A 19,328-nucleotide genomic window follows, 5' to 3' on the forward strand; every position below is an offset into this window, starting at 1 on the left:
GTTCTATACCACATAATGTCTAGTGTTCTATACCACATAATGTCTAGTGTTCTATACCACATAATGTCTAGTGTTCTATACCACCTAATGTCTAGTGTTCTATACCACATAATGTCTAGTGTTCTATACCACATAATGTCTAGTGTTCTATACCACATAATGTCTAGTCTTCTATACCACATAATGTCTAGTGTTCTATACCACATAATGTCTAGTGTTCTATACCACATATTATAATGTATAGTGTTCTATGCCACATAATGTCTAGTGTTCTATACCACATAATGTCTAGTGTTCTATACCACATAATGTCTAGTGTTCTATACCACATAATGTCTAGTGTTCTATACCACATAATGTCTAGTGTTCTATGCCACATAATGTCTAGTGTTCTATACCACATAATGTCTAGTGTTCTATACCACATAATGTCTAGTGTTCTATACCACATAATGTCTAGTGTTCTATGCCACATAATGTCTAGTGTTCTATACCACATAATGTCTAGTGTTCTATACCACATAATGTCTAGTGTTCTATACCACATAATGTCTAGTGTTCTATGCCACATAATGTCTAGTGTTCTATACCACATAATGTCTAGTGTTCTATTCCACATAATGTCTAGTGTTCTATGCCACATAATGTCTAGTGTTCTATACCACATAATGTCTAGTGTTCTATACCACATAATGTCTAGTGTTCTATACCACATAATGTCTAGTGTTCTTTGCCACATAATGTCTAGTGTTCTATACCACATAATGTCTAGTGTTCTATACCACATAATGTCTAGTGTTCTATGTCACATAATGTCTAGTGTTCTATACCACATAATATAATGTCTAGTGTTCTATACCACATAATGTCTAGTGTTCTATGTCACATAATGTCTAGTGTTCTATACCACATAATATAATGTCTAGTGTTCTATGTCACATAATGTCTAGTGTTCTATACCACATAATGTCTAGTGTTCTATGCCACATAATGTCTAGTGTTCTATACCACATAATGTCTAGTGTTCTATACCACCTAATGTCTAGTGTTCTATACCACATAATGTCTAGTGTTCTATACCACCTAATGTCTAGTGTTCTATACCACATAATGTCTAGTGTTCTATACCACATAATATAATGTCTAGTGTTCTATACCACATAATATAATGTCTAGTGTTCTATACCACATAATGTCTAGTGTTCTATACCACCTAATGTCTAGTGTTCTATACCACATAATGTCTAGTGTTCTATACCACCTAATGTCTAGTGTTCTATACCACATAATGTCTAGTGTTCTATACCACATAATATAATGTCTAGTGTTCTATACCACATAATATAATGTCTAGTGTTCTATACCACATAATGTCTAGTGTTCTATACCACCTAATGTCTAGTGTTCTATACCACATAATGTCTAGTGTTCTATACCACCTAATGTCTAGTGTTCTATGTCACATAATGTCTAGTGTTCTATACCACATAATATAATGTCTAGTGTTCTATACCACATAATGTCTAGTGTTCTATGTCACATAATGTCTAGTGTTCTATACCACATAATATAATGTCTAGTGTTCTATGTCACATAATGTCTAGTGTCCTATACCACATAATGTCTAGTGTTCTATACCACATAATGTCTAGTGTTCTATGCCACATAATGTCTAGTGTTCTATACCACATAATGTCTAGTGTTCTATACCACCTAATGTCTAGTGTTCTATACCACATAATGTCTAGTGTTCTATACCACCTAATGTCTAGTGTTCTATGTCACATAATGTCTAGTGTTCTATACCACATAATGTCTAGTGTTCTATACCACCTAATGTCTAGTGTTCTATACCACATAATGTCTAGTGTTCTATACCACCTAATGTCTAGTGTTCTATACCACCTAATGTCTAGTGTTCTATACCACATAATGTCTAGTGTTCTATACCACATAATGTCTAGTGTTCTATACCACATAATATAATGTCTAGTGTTCTATACCACATAATATAATGTCTAGTGTTCTATACCACATAATGTCTAGTGTTCTATACCACCTAATGTCTAGTGTTCTATACCACCTAATGTCTAGTGTTCTATACCACCTAATGTCTAGTGTTCTATACCACCTAATGTCTAGTGTTCTATACCACATAATGTCTAGTGTTCTATACCACATAATGTCTAGTGTTCTATACCACATAATATAATGTCTAGTGTTCTATACCACATAATATAATGTCTAGTGTTCTATACCACATAATGTCTAGTGTTCTATGCCACATAATGTCTAGTGTTCTATATCACATAATGTCTAGTGTTCTATACCACATAATGTCTAGTGTTCTATGTCACATAATGTCTAGTGTTCTATACCACATAATATAATGTCTAGTGTTCTATACCACATAATGTCTAGTGTTCTATGTCACATAATGTCTAGTGTTCTATACCACATAATATAATGTCTAGTGTTCTATGTCACATAATGTCTAGTGTTCTATACCACATAATGTCTAGTGTTCTATACCACATAATGTCTAGTGTTCTATACCACATAATGTCTAGTGTTCTATGTCACATAATGTCTAGTGTTCTATACCACATAATGTCTAGTGTTCTATACCACATAATGTCTAGTGTTCTATACCACATAATGTCTAGTGTTCTATGTCACATAATGTCTAGTGTTCTATACCACATAATGTCTAGTGTTCTATACCACATAATGTCTAGTGTTCTATGCCACATAATGTCTAGTGTTCTATACCACATAATGTCTAGTGTTCTATACCACATAATGTCTAGTGTTCTATACCACATAATGTCTAGTGTTCTATACCACATAATGTCTAGTGTTCTATACCACATAATGTCTAGTGTTCTATACCACATAATGCTTAGTATTCTATACCACATAATGTCTAGTGTTCTATACCACATAATACTTAGTATTCTATACCACCTAATGTCTAGTGTTCTATACCACATAATGTCTAGTGTTCTATACCACATAATGTCTAGTGTTCTATACCACCTAATGTCTAGTGTTCTATACCACCTAATGTCTAGTGTTCTATGTCACATAATGTCTAGTGTTCTATACCACATAATGTCTAGTGTTCTATACCACATAATGTCTAGTGTTCTATACCACATAATGTCTAGTGTTCTATACCACATAATGTCTAGTGTTCTATACCACATAATGCTTAGTATTCTATACCACATAATGTCTAGTGTTCTATACCACATAATACTTAGTATTCTATACCACCTAATGTCTAGTGTTCTATACCACATAATGTCTAGTGTTCTATACCACATAATGTCTAGTGTTCTATACCACCTAATGTCTAGTGTTCTATACCACCTAATGTCTAGTGTTCTATGTCACATAATGTCTAGTGTTCTATACCACATAATGTCTAGTGTTCTATACCTCCTAATGTCTAGTGTTCTATACCACATAATGTCTAGTGTTCTATACCACATAATGTCTAGTGTTCTATACCACATAATGTCTAGTGTTCTATACCACCTAATGTCTAGTGTTCTATACCACATAATGTCTAGTGTTCTATACCACATAATGTCTAGTGTTCTATACCACATAATGTCTAGTCTTCTATACCACATAATGTCTAGTGTTCTATACCACATAATGTCTAGTGTTCTATACCACATATTATAATGTATAGTGTTCTATGCCACATAATGTCTAGTGTTCTATACCACATAATGTCTAGTGTTCTATACCACATAATGTCTAGTGTTCTATACCACATAATGTCTAGTGTTCTATACCACATAATGTCTAGTGTTCTATGCCACATAATGTCTAGTGTTCTATACCACATAATGTCTAGTGTTCTATACCACATAATGTCTAGTGTTCTATACCACATAATGTCTAGTGTTCTATGCCACATAATGTCTAGTGTTCTATACCACATAATGTCTAGTGTTCTATACCACATAATGTCTAGTGTTCTATACCACATAATGTCTAGTGTTCTATGCCACATAATGTCTAGTGTTCTATACCACATAATGTCTAGTGTTCTATTCCACATAATGTCTAGTGTTCTATGCCACATAATGTCTAGTGTTCTATACCACATAATGTCTAGTGTTCTATACCACATAATGTCTAGTGTTCTATACCACATAATGTCTAGTGTTCTTTGCCACATAATGTCTAGTGTTCTATACCACATAATGTCTAGTGTTCTATACCACATAATGTCTAGTGTTCTATGTCACATAATGTCTAGTGTTCTATACCACATAATATAATGTCTAGTGTTCTATACCACATAATGTCTAGTGTTCTATGTCACATAATGTCTAGTGTTCTATACCACATAATATAATGTCTAGTGTTCTATGTCACATAATGTCTAGTGTTCTATACCACATAATGTCTAGTGTTCTATGCCACATAATGTCTAGTGTTCTATACCACATAATGTCTAGTGTTCTATACCACCTAATGTCTAGTGTTCTATACCACATAATGTCTAGTGTTCTATACCACCTAATGTCTAGTGTTCTATACCACATAATGTCTAGTGTTCTATACCACATAATATAATGTCTAGTGTTCTATACCACATAATATAATGTCTAGTGTTCTATACCACATAATGTCTAGTGTTCTATACCACCTAATGTCTAGTGTTCTATACCACATAATGTCTAGTGTTCTATACCACCTAATGTCTAGTGTTCTATACCACATAATGTCTAGTGTTCTATACCACATAATATAATGTCTAGTGTTCTATACCACCTAATGTCTAGTGTTCTATACCACATAATATAATGTCTAGTGTTCTATACCACATAATGTCTAGTGTTCTATGCCACATAATGTCTAGTGTTCTATACCACATAATGTCTAGTGTTCTATACCACATAATGTCTAGTGTTCTATGTCACATAATGTCTAGTGTTCTATACCACATAATATAATGTCTAGTGTTCTATACCACATAATGTCTAGTGTTCTATGTCACATAATGTCTAGTGTTCTATACCACATAATATAATGTCTAGTGTTCTATGTCACATAATGTCTAGTGTCCTATACCACATAATGTCTAGTGTTCTATACCACATAATGTCTAGTGTTCTATGCCACATAATGTCTAGTGTTCTATACCACATAATGTCTAGTGTTCTATACCACCTAATGTCTAGTGTTCTATACCACATAATGTCTAGTGTTCTATACCACCTAATGTCTAGTGTTCTATGTCACATAATGTCTAGTGTTCTATACCACATAATGTCTAGTGTTCTATACCACCTAATGTCTAGTGTTCTATACCACATAATGTCTAGTGTTCTATACCACCTAATGTCTAGTGTTCTATACCACCTAATGTCTAGTGTTCTATACCACATAATGTCTAGTGTTCTATACCACATAATGTCTAGTGTTCTATACCACATAATATAATGTCTAGTGTTCTATACCACATAATATAATGTCTAGTGTTCTATACCACATAATGTCTAGTGTTCTATACCACATAATGTCTAGTGTTCTATACCATATAATGTATAGTGTTCTATGTTGCAGTCTTGAAATAGAGACTGGGAAATGAAGTGTGGAGTCCCTCCCTCCCTCTTATCCTCTTCCCTCTAAGGAAAATAGCTTATCCTCCGCTTGTAATCAGTCCCTGAACACAGACACACACAGTGAGTGTGTGTATGTGTGTGTTTGTGTAGTGACTACTCAGAGGTCTAATGTTAAAGTCAATACACCTCTACCTTGATTTACAGTAGTCTGAACCACCACCTATCAGTCTAATACACAGCTCCCTGCAGTATGGGGCGGCAGGGTAGCCTAGTGGTTAGAGCGTTAGACTAGTAACCGGAAGGTTGCGAGTTCAAACCCCCGAGCTGACAAGGTACAAATCTGTCGTTCTGCCCCTGAACAGGCAGTTAACCCACTGTTCCCAGGCCGTCATTGAAAATAAGAATTTGTTCTTAACTGACTTGCCTGGTTAAATAAAGGTAAAATAAAAAAAAATAAAAAATGTGTGTGAGAGAGAGAGAGAGAGAGAGAGCATGGGAGAGAGAGAAAAAAAGAGAGAGAGAGAGAGAGAGGGATAGAGAGTAAGGGAGTGAGAGAGTGAGAGTGAGAGAGGGAGAGTGAGAGTGAGAGAGTGAGGGAGAGAAAGAGAGAAAAGGAGGGAGAGACAGAGACAGAGATAGATAGAGATGAGAAAGCTGAGGTGTGACAGAGAGCAGGACACTCCCCCAGAGAACCCAGCAAAACAGCCCACCTCAGACCCGGACCACAACCTCAACAACACAATGAGACAGACAACACAGGACCCCTTAACCCAACAGACCCCATCCCCTCCTAGCAGCCCCCACCCCCTCCTAACAGACCCCACCCCTCCTAACAGCCCCCATCCCCTCCCGACAGCCCCCATCCCCTCCCAACAGCCCCCACCCCCTCTTAACAGCCCCCACCCCCTCCTAACAGCCCTCCTCAGACCACAACAGGATAGACAACACAGGACCCATTAACACAACAGACCACACCCCCTCCCAACAGACCCCACCCCCTCCCAACAGACCACACACCCTCCTAACAGACCCCACCCCCTCCTAACAGCCCCCAACCCCTCCCAACAGCCACCACCCCCTCCTAACAGACCCCACCCCCTCCTAAAAGACCCCACCCCTCCTAACAGACCCCACCCCTCCTAACAGACCCCACCCCTCCTAACAGACCCCACCCCTCCTAACAGACCCCACCCCCTCCTAAAAGACCCCACCCCTCCTAACAGACCCCACCCCTCCTAACAGCCACCACCCCCTCCTAACAGACCCCACCCCCTCCTAAAAGACCCCACCCCTCCTAACAGACCCCACCCCTCCTAACAGACCCCACCCCTCCTAACAGACCCCACCCCCTCCTAACAGCCCCCAACCCCTCCCAACAGACCCCACCCCTCCTAACAGACCCCACCCCCTCCTAAAAGACCCCACCCCTCCTAACAGACCCCACCCCTCCTAACAGACCCCACCCAATCCTAACAGACACCACCCCTCCTAACAGACCCCACCCCCTCCTAACAGACCCCACCCCTCCTAACAGACCCCACCCCTCCTAGCAGACCCCACCCCCTCCTAACAGACCCCACCCCTCCTAACAGACCCCACCCCTCCTAGCATACCCCATCCCCTCCTAACAGACCCCACCCCTCCTAGCAGACCCCACCCCCTCCCAACAGCCCCCACCCCCTCCTAACAGCCCCCACCCCCTCCTAACAGCCCTCCTCAGACCACAACAAGACAGACAACACAGGACCCATTAACACAACAGACCCCACCCCCTCCTAACAGACCCCACCCAATCCTAACAGACCCCACCCCTCCTAACAGACCACACCCCCTCCTAACAGACCCCACCCCTCCTAACAAACCCCACCCCCTCCTAAAAGACCCCACCCCTCCTAACAGACCCCACTCCTCCTAACAGCCCCCAAATACATTCAAACACAAAGTGGCTAAACTCCGGTGCCCAAACACTAGGCATGCCCTGGAGCTGTTGTCAGAGGACAGACTAGGGTCCCCCTAGCCACATCATAATTCACATGTGCACAAGTGACCTGAGAGCACAGCAGGAAAGGGTGGACAAAGCACTCAAGGGAGTGATTGAAAAAGCTTCTTCCACTTTCCCAAGTGGTTATCTCCACTTCCACCCTGCCACCATACAGCGGGTGACTTCAAGCATTTTCGCGAGACTGTGCCTCAAAAGATAAAAATACCCTCCACTTCACCCTGGACTTGAACAGCCTTTATGACCAGGTCAACCTCTACAAGGCAGTAGTGCCCACCACTCCACCCTGGACTTGAACAGCCTTTATGACCAGGTCAACCTCTACAAGGCAGCAATCACAACTTTTACCAGGACCCTGAAGGACATCACCATCAACCGTAGCCTCAGCACCTTATACAGGGGAAACCGAGCAACAGACCCTCTCCCAGACCAGCAAGACCCTCTCCCAGACCTGCAAGACCCCCTCCCAGATCTGCAAGACCCCCTCCCAGACCCGAAAAACCCTCTCCCAGACCAGCAAAACCCCCTCCCAGACCTGCAAAACCCCCTCCCAGACCTGCAAAACCCCCTCCCAGACCTGCAAAACCTCCTCCCAGACCAGCAAAACCCTCTCCCAAACCAGCATAACCCTCTCCCAGACCAGCAAAACCCCTCCCAGACCTGCAAAAACCCCTCCCAGACCAGCAAGACCCCCTCCCAGACCTGGCAACACTCTATATACGCCCCCCCATATCAGACCTATACCCCCCCCCCAATATCAGACCTATGCCCCTTCTGCCCCCCCCCCCCCCATATCAGACCTATGCCCCTTCTGCCCCCCCCATATCAGACCTATGCCTCCCCCCTATATCTGACCTATGCCCCTTCTGCCCCCCCCCCATATCAGACCTATGTCCCTTCTGCCCCCACCCATATCAGACCTAGGCCTCTTCTACCCCCCCCCCCCCCCATATCAGACCTATGTCCCTTCTGCCCCCCCCCCCATATCAGACCTATGTCCCTTCTGCCCCCCCATATCAGACCTATGCCCTCTCTGCCCCCCCCCCCATATCATACCTATGTCCCTTTCTGCCACCCCCCATATCAGACCTATGTCCCTTATGCCCCCCCCATATCAGACCTATGTCCCTTCTCCCCCCCCCCCCATATCAGACCTATGCCCTTTCTGCCCCCCCCCCCCCCCCACCCCCATATCAGACCTATGCCATCTATGCCCACCCCTGCAGAATCAACATGACAGCAGGACATATGCCCAGGCAGTGAGCAGAGCAACAGGCCCAACCCCCACTATTACACTCACCCAATCCCCATCCTGGGGAGGTATGTATCAGATGCTCAACATGCTCTGCTCACACCTACTGTGATGGTCCGGGCCTAAACCACACAGAAACAACACTAGACACTATGGAACACAGAGCTTTTACTATCTCATCCTGGAATATACAAGGTCAGAGGTCATCTGCCTTTGGCAGGATTCTAGACTACTTTCTACTGAAGTGCAGGAACCCAGACTTAAATCAAAGAAATGGGAAAATACAGACATTGTCATCCTACAAGAAACATGGTACAAAGGAGAAGGATCCACTGGTTGCCCTCTAGGTTACAGAGAGCTGGTAGTCCCATCCACCACACTACCAGGTGGGTGGTATAGAGGAGATGGACCCACTGGTTGTCCTCTAGGTTACAGAGAGCTGGTAGTCCCATCCACCACACTACCAGGTGGGTGGTATAGAGGAGACAGACCCACTGGTTGCCCTCTAGGTTACAGAGAGCTGGTAGTCCCATCCACCAAACTACCAGGTGTGAAACAGGGAAGGGACTCCGGGGGTATGCTAATTTGGTAGAGAGCAGACCTAACCCACTCTATTAAATTAATCAAAACAGGAACATTCTACATCTGGCAAGAAATTCAAAAGGAAAGGATCTCAACAGAGAACAATGTCCTCCTGTGTGCTACCTACATCCCCCCACTAGAATCTCCATACTTTAATGAAGACAGCTTCTCCATCCTGGAGGGGGAAATCAATCATTTCCAGGCCCAGGGACATGTACTAGTCTGTGGTGACCTAAATGCCAGAACCGGACAAGAACCTGACACCCTCAGCACACAGGGGGACAAACACCTGCCTGCAGGTGACAGTATTCCCTCCCCCATATGCCCCCCTAGACACAACTATGACAACACAACCAACAAAAACAGGTCACAACTCCTGCAGCTCTGTCGCACGCTGGGTATGTACATAGTCAACGGTAGGCTTCGAGGGGACTCCTATGGTAGGTACACCTACAGATCTGTTACATCCTGGGTATGTACATAGTCAATGGTAGTCTTCGAGGGGACTCCTATGGTATGTACTCCTATAGCTCATCTCTTGGCAGTAGTACTGTAGACTACTTTATCACTGACCTCAACCCAGAGTCTCTCAGAGCGTTCACAGTCAGCCCACTGACATCCCTATCAGACCACAGCAAAATCACAGTCTACTTGAACAGAGCAATACTCAATCATGAGGCATCAAAGCCAAAAGAACTGAATAATATTAAGAAATGCTATAGATGGAAGGAAAGTAGTGTGGAATCCTACCAAAAAACGATTAGGAAACAAGTTCAATCCCTTCTAGACAACTTCCTGGACAAAACGTTCCACTGTCATAGTATCCTCGGTGTACAACATAAAACACCAAATAATGCATGTAGTTATCAAAATTCAGAAAAGATATGTTCAATTCTACAACCACTTAAAAGGAAGCGATTCCCAAACCTTCCATAACAAAGCCATCACCTACAGAGAGATGAACCTGGAGAAGAGTCCCCTAAGCAAGCTAGTCCTGGGGCTCTGTTCACAAACACAAACACACCCCAAAGAGCCCCAGGACAGCAGCACAATTAGACCCAACGAAATCATGAGAAAACAAAAAGATAATTACTTGACACATTAACAAAAAACAGAGCAAACTAGAATGCTATTTGGCCCTAAACAGAGAGTACACAGTGGCAGAATAACTGACCACTGTGACTGACCCAAACTTAAGGAAAGCTTTGACTATGTACAGACTCAGTGAGCATAGCCTTGCTATTGAGAAAGGCCGCCGTAGGCAGACATGGCTCTCAAGAGAAGACAGGCTATGTGCTCACTGACCACAAAATGAGGTGGAAACTGAGCTGCAAATCCTAACCTCCTGCCAAATGTGTGACCCTATTAGAGACACATACAGTGGGGCAAAAAAGTATTTAGTCAGCCACCAATTGTGCAAGTTCTCCTACTTAAAAAGATGAGAGAGGCCTGTAATTTCCATCATAGATACACTTCAACTATGACAGACAAAATTAGAAAAAAAAATCCAGAAAATCACATTTTTAATGAATTTATTTGCAAATGAAAACAAACCCGATTTTGATAAACTCCCATATCTACTGGGTGAAATTCCACAGTGTGCCATCACAGCAGCAAGATGTGTGACCTGTTGCCACGAGAAAAGGTCAACCAGTGAAGAACAAACACCATTGTAGACACAACCCATATTTATGCTTATTTATTTTATCTTTTGTACGTTAACTATTTAAACATACTTATAACACTTTATATATACTATCACACTTTCACAAAATGTATGAAGACAGGTCAATCAGATTTGTGAACATGGTCCCTGGCTGTATATTGTCGCTTTCCATGCTGTCTGTTGTCTGTAGCTTGTGAGGTGTGGAAACACTTTGTTGCTTTTATGAATTTTGTCTTGCTGCTTTTTGCTATGTCTTGCTTGTTCTATGTTGCTCTGTCTGTATGCTACGTCTTGCTTGTTCTATGTTGTTCTGTCTGTATGCTACGTCTTGCTTGTTCTATGTTGCTCTGTCTGTATGCTACGTCTTGGTTGTTCTATGTTGCTCTGTCTGTATGCTACGTCTGGCTTGTTCTATGTTGCTCTGTCTGTATGCTACGTCTTGCTTGTCCTATGTTGCTCTGTCTGTATGCTATGTCTTGCTTGTTCTATGTTGCTCTGTCTGTATGCTACGTCTTGCTTGTTCTATGTTGTTCTGTCTGTATGCTACGTCTTGCTTGTTCTATGTTGCTCTGTCTGTATGCTACGTCTTGGTTGTTCTATGTTGCTCTGTCTGTATGCTACGTCTGGCTTGTTCTATGTTGCTCTGTCTGTATGCTACGTCTTGCTTGTCCTATGTTGCTCTGTCTGTATGCTACGTCTTGCTTGTTCTATGTTGCTCTGGCTGTATGCTACGTCTTGCTTGTTCTATGTTGCTCTGTCTGTATGCTACGTCTTGTTTGTTCTATGTTGCTATGTCTGTATTCTATGTCTTGCTCGTCCTACGTTGCTCTGCATGTGTTCACTGCTCAATGATTGTCTATATTGTAATTGTTTTTAATAACCTGCCCAGGGACTGCGGTTGAAAATTAGCCGGCTGGCTAAAACCGTCACTTTTACTGAAACGTTGATTAATGTGCACTGTCGCTGTAAAAATAAAATGAACTTAAACTCAATAACACTGAGAGATAGAGAGCGAGTGAGATGGTAAGAGAGAGAGAGAGCGCGAGAGAGGGAGAGACAGACAGACAGACAGACAGACAGACAGACAGAGACTGTGACGCGTCCGTGTTACATCTTTAACAGAACTGAGATGGCAGCAGGTGGAGACAACTCTAACCTTTAAGCCCTGAGGTGGCACACACACACACACACACACACACACACACACACTTAGTGGAGGCCTTCCAGCAGGACTGGCAGTGATTAGGGTTAAGAGTGCCAGGGCATACACACACACACACACTGGTAATTAGAGTTAATTGGAGCTGGCAGAGAAGGGTGGGCAGAGGGCTGAGTTGAATACCTCAGAGAAAGATAGAGAGAGAGAGACAGAGAGAGAGAGAGAGAGACAGAGAGAGAGACAGAGAGAGAGAGAGAGAGAGAGAGAGAGAGACAGAGAGAGGGAGAGAGATAAGAGGGATAAAGCCCCTTGAATTGAAATTGAATTGAGAGAGAGGGGGGGGGGGGTAGAAGGAATGTGCCAGTAGCCATTAAGATGGTAACCCAGCTAGCACCTAGCGTTCTGAGAAACATATGTTTCTTAAAGCTGAGTGAGAGCGTGGTTGTCCTACGGTTATTTTACATACAACTTTCTGGGATTTGTGCAGTTTGTAACATACTTAGCACATCTAAGGAACGTGTCAAAACAAAAACATTATTTCCTTGGCATTTCATTACTTTAAGAGAACGTGTCCTAAAAGTTCAAACATGGTTACATTTCATTTAAATTTGTTCTAGAAACGTTCTCCAACTGGTTTAACATTGGGATTCGTCTCCAAAAGTTCAGAGTTCAGAGAGTGTTCTTCTGTGGGAATATTAGTACTTCAGCATAACGTTTTCCTCCAGGTTTCCTCATGGTTCTATACTTCAGCATAACGTTTTCCTCCAGGTTTCCTCATGGTTCTATACTTCAGCATTACGTTTTCCTACAGGTTTCCTCATGGTTCTATACTTCAGCATTACGTTTTCCTACAGGTTTCCTCATGGTTCTATACTTCAGCATAACGTTTTCCTACAGGTTTCCTCATGGTTCTATACTTCAGCATAACGTTTTCCTACAGGTTTCCTCATGGTTCTATACTTCAGCATAACGTTTTCCTACAGGTTTCCTCATGGTTCTATACTTCAGCATAACGTTTTCCTACAGGTTTCCTCATGGTTCTATACTTCAGCATAACGTTTTCCTACAGGTTTCCTCATGGTTCTATACTTCAGCATAACGTTTTCCTACAGGTTTCCTCATGGTTCTATACTTCAGCATAACGTTTTCCTACAGGTTTCCTCATGGTTCTATACTTCAGCATAACGTTTTCCTACAGGTTTCCTCATGGTTCTATACTTCAGCATAACGTTTTCCTACAGGTTTCCTCATGGTTCTATACTTCAGCATAACGTTTTCCTACAGGTTTCCTACAGGTTTCCTCATGGTTCTATACTTCAGCATAACGTTTTCCTACTGGTTTCCTCATGGTTCTATACTTCAGCATAACGTTTTCCTACAGGTTTCCTCATGGTTCTATACTTCAGCATAACGTTTTCCTACAGGTTTCCTACAGGTTTCCTCATGGTTCTATACTTCAGCATAACGTTTTCCTACAGGTTTCCTCATGGTTCTATACTTCAGCATAACGTTTTCCTAAAGGTTTCCTCATGGTTCTATACTTCAGCATAACGTTTTCCTACAGGTTTCCTCATGGTTCTATTTAAAGTCATGTTTGGAAATTGTTCAGAGAATTTTAAAAACATACATTCCTCTACGGGATGGGTGTCCCTAAACCGGGATGTTTGTTGCTAACGTGCACTAATGTGACTAGTAAACAATAGCCAACTTTCTGGGACATAGACATGTCTTATATGGGCAGAAAGCTTAAATTCTTGTTACTTTGTCCAATTAACAGTAGCTATTACAGTGAGGAGAGTGAGGAGAGTGAGGATAGTGAGGAGAGTGAGGAGAGTGAGGATAGTGAGGAGAGTGAGGAGAGTGAGGAGAGGTGAGTAGAGGTGAGGAGAGGTGAGGAGAGTGAGGAGAGTGATGAGAGTGAGGAGAGTGAGGAGAGTGAGGAGAATGAGGAGAGTGAGGAGAGCGAGGTGAGTGAGGAGAGCGAGGAGAGTGAGGAGAGTGAGGAGAGCGAGGAGAGTGAGGAGAGTGAGGAGAATGAGGAGAGCGAGGAGAATGAGGAGAGCGAGGAGAGCGAGGAGAGCGAGGAGAGCGAGATGAGTGAGTAGGGTGCACAACAACAAAACACTTCCATCACGGCAACTGGTTTGATACATTCACCTCTGACAGTATATAATGTATTTACATTCAGTCATCTGGCTCTGATTGGTCATCCTGAGGATCCCAGAAATAAAATGTAGCATCGTTTTGTTTGATAAAATCAATTTTTACGTGTTCAAATGTAGGAAGTGAGGTCTACCGTCACAATAAAAATGAAATGTATTTTGTATTTGATTAAATGCCTAAGGAAATGTCACTCTATCTGTCCCATCTGTCACAGTTCAAGAGTGGTTACCCCAAATAAGAGCTGTTACCCCAAATAAGAGCGGTTACCCCAAATAAGAGCGGTTACCCCAAATAAGAGCGGTTACCCCAAATAAGAGCTGTTACCCCAAATAAGAGCGGTTACCCCAAATAAGAGCGGTTACCCCAAATAAGAGCGGTTACCCCAAATAAGAGCGGTTACCCCAAATAAGAGCGGTTACCCCAAATAAGAGCGGTTACCCCTAATAAGAGCGGTTACCCCAAATAAGAGCGGTTACCCCAAATAAGAGCGGTTACCCCAAATAAGAGCGGTTACCCCAAATAAGAGCTGTTACCCCAAATAAGAGCGGTTACCCCAAATAAGAGCTGTTACCCCAAATAAGAGCTGTTACCCCAAATAAGAGCGGTTACCCCAAATAAGAGCTGTTACCCCAAATAAGAGCGGTTACCCCAAATAAGAGCGGTTACCCCAAATAAGAGCGGTTACCCCAAATAAGAGCTGTTACCCCAAATAAGAGCGGTTACCCCAAATAAGAGCGGTTACCCCAAATAAGAGCGGTTATAAGATGGCAGTGTGACTCAAAAGTCTTGTTGAAACAGTCAGTCCAAAACGTCAAAATAACTGAGAATTTACGTTAATTTACGTTTACGTTAACTCTTTTGACTCGTCATATATATACGGTTCTGTCACTGTTTATTATCTATCCTGTTTGCCGAGTCACTTTATTCATAGTTAAATGTACATATCAAACCCAATTACCTCGTACCCCTGCCCATGGACTCGGTACTGGTACCCAGTGTATATAATATATAGCCAAGTTATTACCTCGTACCCCTGTACATAGACTCAGTACTGGTACCCAGTGTGTATACCATATAGCCAAGTTATTACCTCGTACCCCTGTACATAGACTCAGTACTGGTACCCAGTGTGTATACTATATAGCCAAGTTAGTCCATGTGTAGGGGTACGAGGTAATAACTTGGTTTTGTTGTTGTGCACTATCCTCACTATCCTCACTCTCCTCACTCTCCTCACAGTGTATATACTATATAGCCAAGTTATTACCTCGTACCCCTACACATGGACTCAGTACTGGTACCCAGTGTGTATACCATATAGCCAAGTTATTACCTCGTACCCCTGTACATGGACTCAGTACTGGTACCCAGTGTGTATACTACATAGCATAGTTATTACCTCGTACCCCTGTACATGGACTCAGTACTGGTACCCAGTGTGTATACCATATAGCCAAGTTATTACCTCGTACCCCTACACATGGACTCAGTACTGGTACCCAGTGTGTATACCATATAGCCAAGTTATTACCTCGTACCCCTGTACATGGACTCAGTACTGGTACCCAGTGTGTATACTACATAGCATAGGTTATTGTTACTCATTGTGGATTTATTCCTCCTATTATTATTTTCTACTGTTTCTCTAGTCTACACCTGTTGTTTACCAAGGCCCGAAAATAAACATTTCCCTGTTGGTCTACACCTGTTGTTTACCAAGCATGTGACAAATAACATTTGATTTGATTTGTGAGCAGGTGTATGTGTGTGTTGTGTTTGTGTGTGTGTGTGTGTGTGTGTGTGTGTGTGTGTGTGTGTGTGTGTGTGTGTGTGTGTGTGTGTGTGTGTGTGTGTGTGTGTGTGTGTGTGCGTGTGTGTGTGCGTGTGTGTGTAAGTTAATATATGTGTGTGTTAATGTGTGTGTGTTAATGTGTGTGTGTGTATGTTTCTCCTACCTCTAGCTGTATACTCCCAGCCTTCTTCTTCAGTTCGTCACACTTCCTGAACTTACAGATCTGATGACCTGTCTTCCTGTTTCTACAGGCTGAACACACCCCACAATTAATCAGTCTTCTGCAGGGGGCACACACTCCACACCGCTTCCTCTTCCTCTTGGAGGCTCCTGACCCCTGACCCCCAGAGGTCATCCCCGGGGAAGTCGAGGGGCAGGGGGAGGAGTTAGTCTGGTTGGCATGGTGGCAGTCCGATAGCATCTGGTTGTGGTTGGTCGCCATCTGGAAGTGGGAGGAGTCTGGAATGTTGACGCCATTGTGCGACCCCATCGCCATGACGATGACCCCGGGTGGTAACCCCAACATTCCGGCGGGGAAGTTGGGCATGTTGACCCCGTTGGCTCCTCCTCCTCCATTGCAGCTGCTGTTGCGATCTGATAGGCTGAGCATGTCCTGGTGGGTGTGGCCTTGTTTTGTCATGTGATCGGTGGTCGTGTAGCCCGACAGGAAGTTGTTATTCCCGTGGTGATGATGTGTTTCCTGTCCCTGTGAGGAGGAGGCGTGTCCTCCGTGCTGCTTCCCCTCTCCACCGCCGGTCCGGTGGGGGTGGGGCTGCATGTGCGTTGCCAAGGGCGACGGGTGCGTTGTGGGAGGAGCCAGGGGTGTGGCCTGATGTACGGGAGGTTTCCGCCCCCACAGCATCGCCGCTGCATTGATGTTCATGTTGACGTTGTCATGGCAGCCCCAAGGCGTCACTCCCGCTACGCCAAGCCTGCCGCCGGGGAACATGGGAGGAGTGATTCGGGCGAGCTTGGCCGACTGAGGGAAATTCATGCTGTTAACAGCGTTCATGTTCACGTTAGTTTTAGCATAGAAGTTAGCGAAAGATCGGTATCGCTCCATCTCAGCAGTATAGTCCAAGACCGGGGTTAGACCACAACCGTCCATGGTGACCGCACAGCACTGACCGTGGTGGTTGTGAACGTTTGTGGTTGTGGTTGAGGAGTGGCTGTGAACGCTATGGTTGTATTGACTAGGACTGTTCTCTACACCACTAGACCTGGTTAGACCGTTCCCTACACAGATGGACCTAGTTAGACCGTTCTCTACACAGATGGACCTGGTTAGACCGTTCTCTACACCACTAGACCTGGTAAGACCGTTCTCTACACCACTAGACCTAGTTAGACCGTTCTCTACACAGATGGACCTGGTTAGACCGTTCTCTACACAGATGGACCTGGTTAGACTGTTCTCTACACTAGACCTGGTAAGACTGTTCTCTATACCACTAGACCTGGTTAGACTGTTCTCTATACCACTAGACCTGGTTAGACCGTTCTCTACCCCACTAGACCTGGTTAGACCGTTCTCTATACCACTAGACCTGGTAAGACTGTTCTCTATACCACTAGACCTGGTTAGACTGTTCTCTATACCACTAGACCTGGTTAGACCGTTCTCTACCCCACTAGACCTGGTTAGACCGTTCTCTATACCACTAGACCTGGTTAGACCGTTCTCTATACCACTAGACCTGGTTAGACCATTCTCTACACCACTAGACCTGGTTAGACTGTTGTCTACACCACAAGACCTGGTTAGACTGTTCTCTACACCACTAGACCTGGTTAGACCGTTCTCTACGCCACTAGACCTAGTTAGACTGTTCTCTATACCACTAGACTTGGTTAGACTGTTCTCTACACCACTAGACCTAGATAGACTGTTCTCTATACCACTAGACCTAGTTAGACCGTTCTCTATACCACTAGACCTGGTTAGACTGTTCTCTATACCACTAGACCTGGTTAGACCGTTCTCTACACCACTAGACCTAGTTAGACTGTTCTCTGTACCACTAGACCTGGTTAGACTGTTCTCTACACCACTAGACCTAGATAGACTGTTCTCTACACCACTAGACCTAGTTAGACCGTTCTCTATACAACTAGACCTAGTTAGACTGTTGTCTATACCACTAGACCTGGTTAGACTGTTCTCTATACCACTAGACCTAGTTGGACTGTTCTCTATACCACTAGACCTGGTTAGACCGTTCTCTATACCACTAGACCTAGTTAGACTGTTCTCTATACCACTAGACCTGGTTAGACTGTTCTCTATACCACTAGACCTAGTTAGACTGTTCTCTATACCACTAGACCTGGTTAGACTGTTCTCTATACCACTAGACCTAGTTAGACTGTTCTCTATACCACTAGACCTGGTTAGACCGTTCTCTATACCACTAGACCTGGTTAGACCGTTCTCTACACAGATGGACCTGGTTAGACCGTTCTCTATACCACTAGACCTGGTTAGACCGTTCTCTACACAGATGGACTTGGTTAGACCGTTCTCTACACCACTAGACCTGGTTAGACCGTTCTCTATACCACTAGACCTGGTTAGACCGTTCTCTACACAGATGGACCTAGTTAGACCGTTCTCTACACCACTAGACCAGGTTAGACCGTTCTCTACACAGATGGACCTAGTTAGACCGTTCTCTACACCACTAGACCTGGTTAGACCGTTCTCTACACAGATGGACCTGGTTAGACCGTTCTCTACACCACTAGACCTGGTTAGACCGTTCTCTACACAGATGGACCTGGTTAGACCGTTCTCTACACCACTAGACCTGGTTAGACCGTTCTCTACACAGATGGACCTGGTTAGACCGTTCTCTACACCACTAGACCTGGTTAGACCGTTCTCTACACCACTAGACCTAGTTAGACCGTTCTCTACACAGATGGACCTGGTTAGACCGTTCTCTACACCACTAGACCTGGTTAGACCGTTCTCTACACAGATGGACCTGGTTAGACCGTTCTCTACACAGATGGACCTGGTTAGACCGTTCTCTACACCACTAGACCTGGTTAGACTGTTCTCTACACCACTAGACCTGGTTAGACCGTTCTCTACACAGATGGACCTGGTTAGACTGTTCTC

General features: G+C 43.6%; 1 protein-coding gene across 1 annotated transcript in view; it reads right to left on the minus strand.

Moving 5' to 3' along the window:
- The window catches only part of LOC149980718 (uncharacterized), a 31,220-nt gene extending 12,264 nt beyond the window's left edge, over positions 1-18,956 (minus strand). Inside the window, exon 1 of the mRNA XM_090183319.1 lies at positions 16,368-18,956. Coding sequence (XP_090039445.1) covers positions 16,368-17,312 — 945 coding nt within the window. The 5' untranslated portion in view covers positions 17,313-18,956. The remainder of the gene's footprint in view (positions 1-16,367) is intronic.
- Between the last annotated feature and the right edge of the window lie 372 nt (positions 18,957-19,328).

The sequence above is a fragment of the Oncorhynchus mykiss genome, chromosome 9, assembly GCF_057628025.1.
Source record: "Oncorhynchus mykiss isolate SJ-2025 chromosome 9, ASM5762802v1, whole genome shotgun sequence".
Taxonomy (NCBI): Eukaryota; Metazoa; Chordata; class Actinopteri; order Salmoniformes; family Salmonidae; genus Oncorhynchus; species Oncorhynchus mykiss.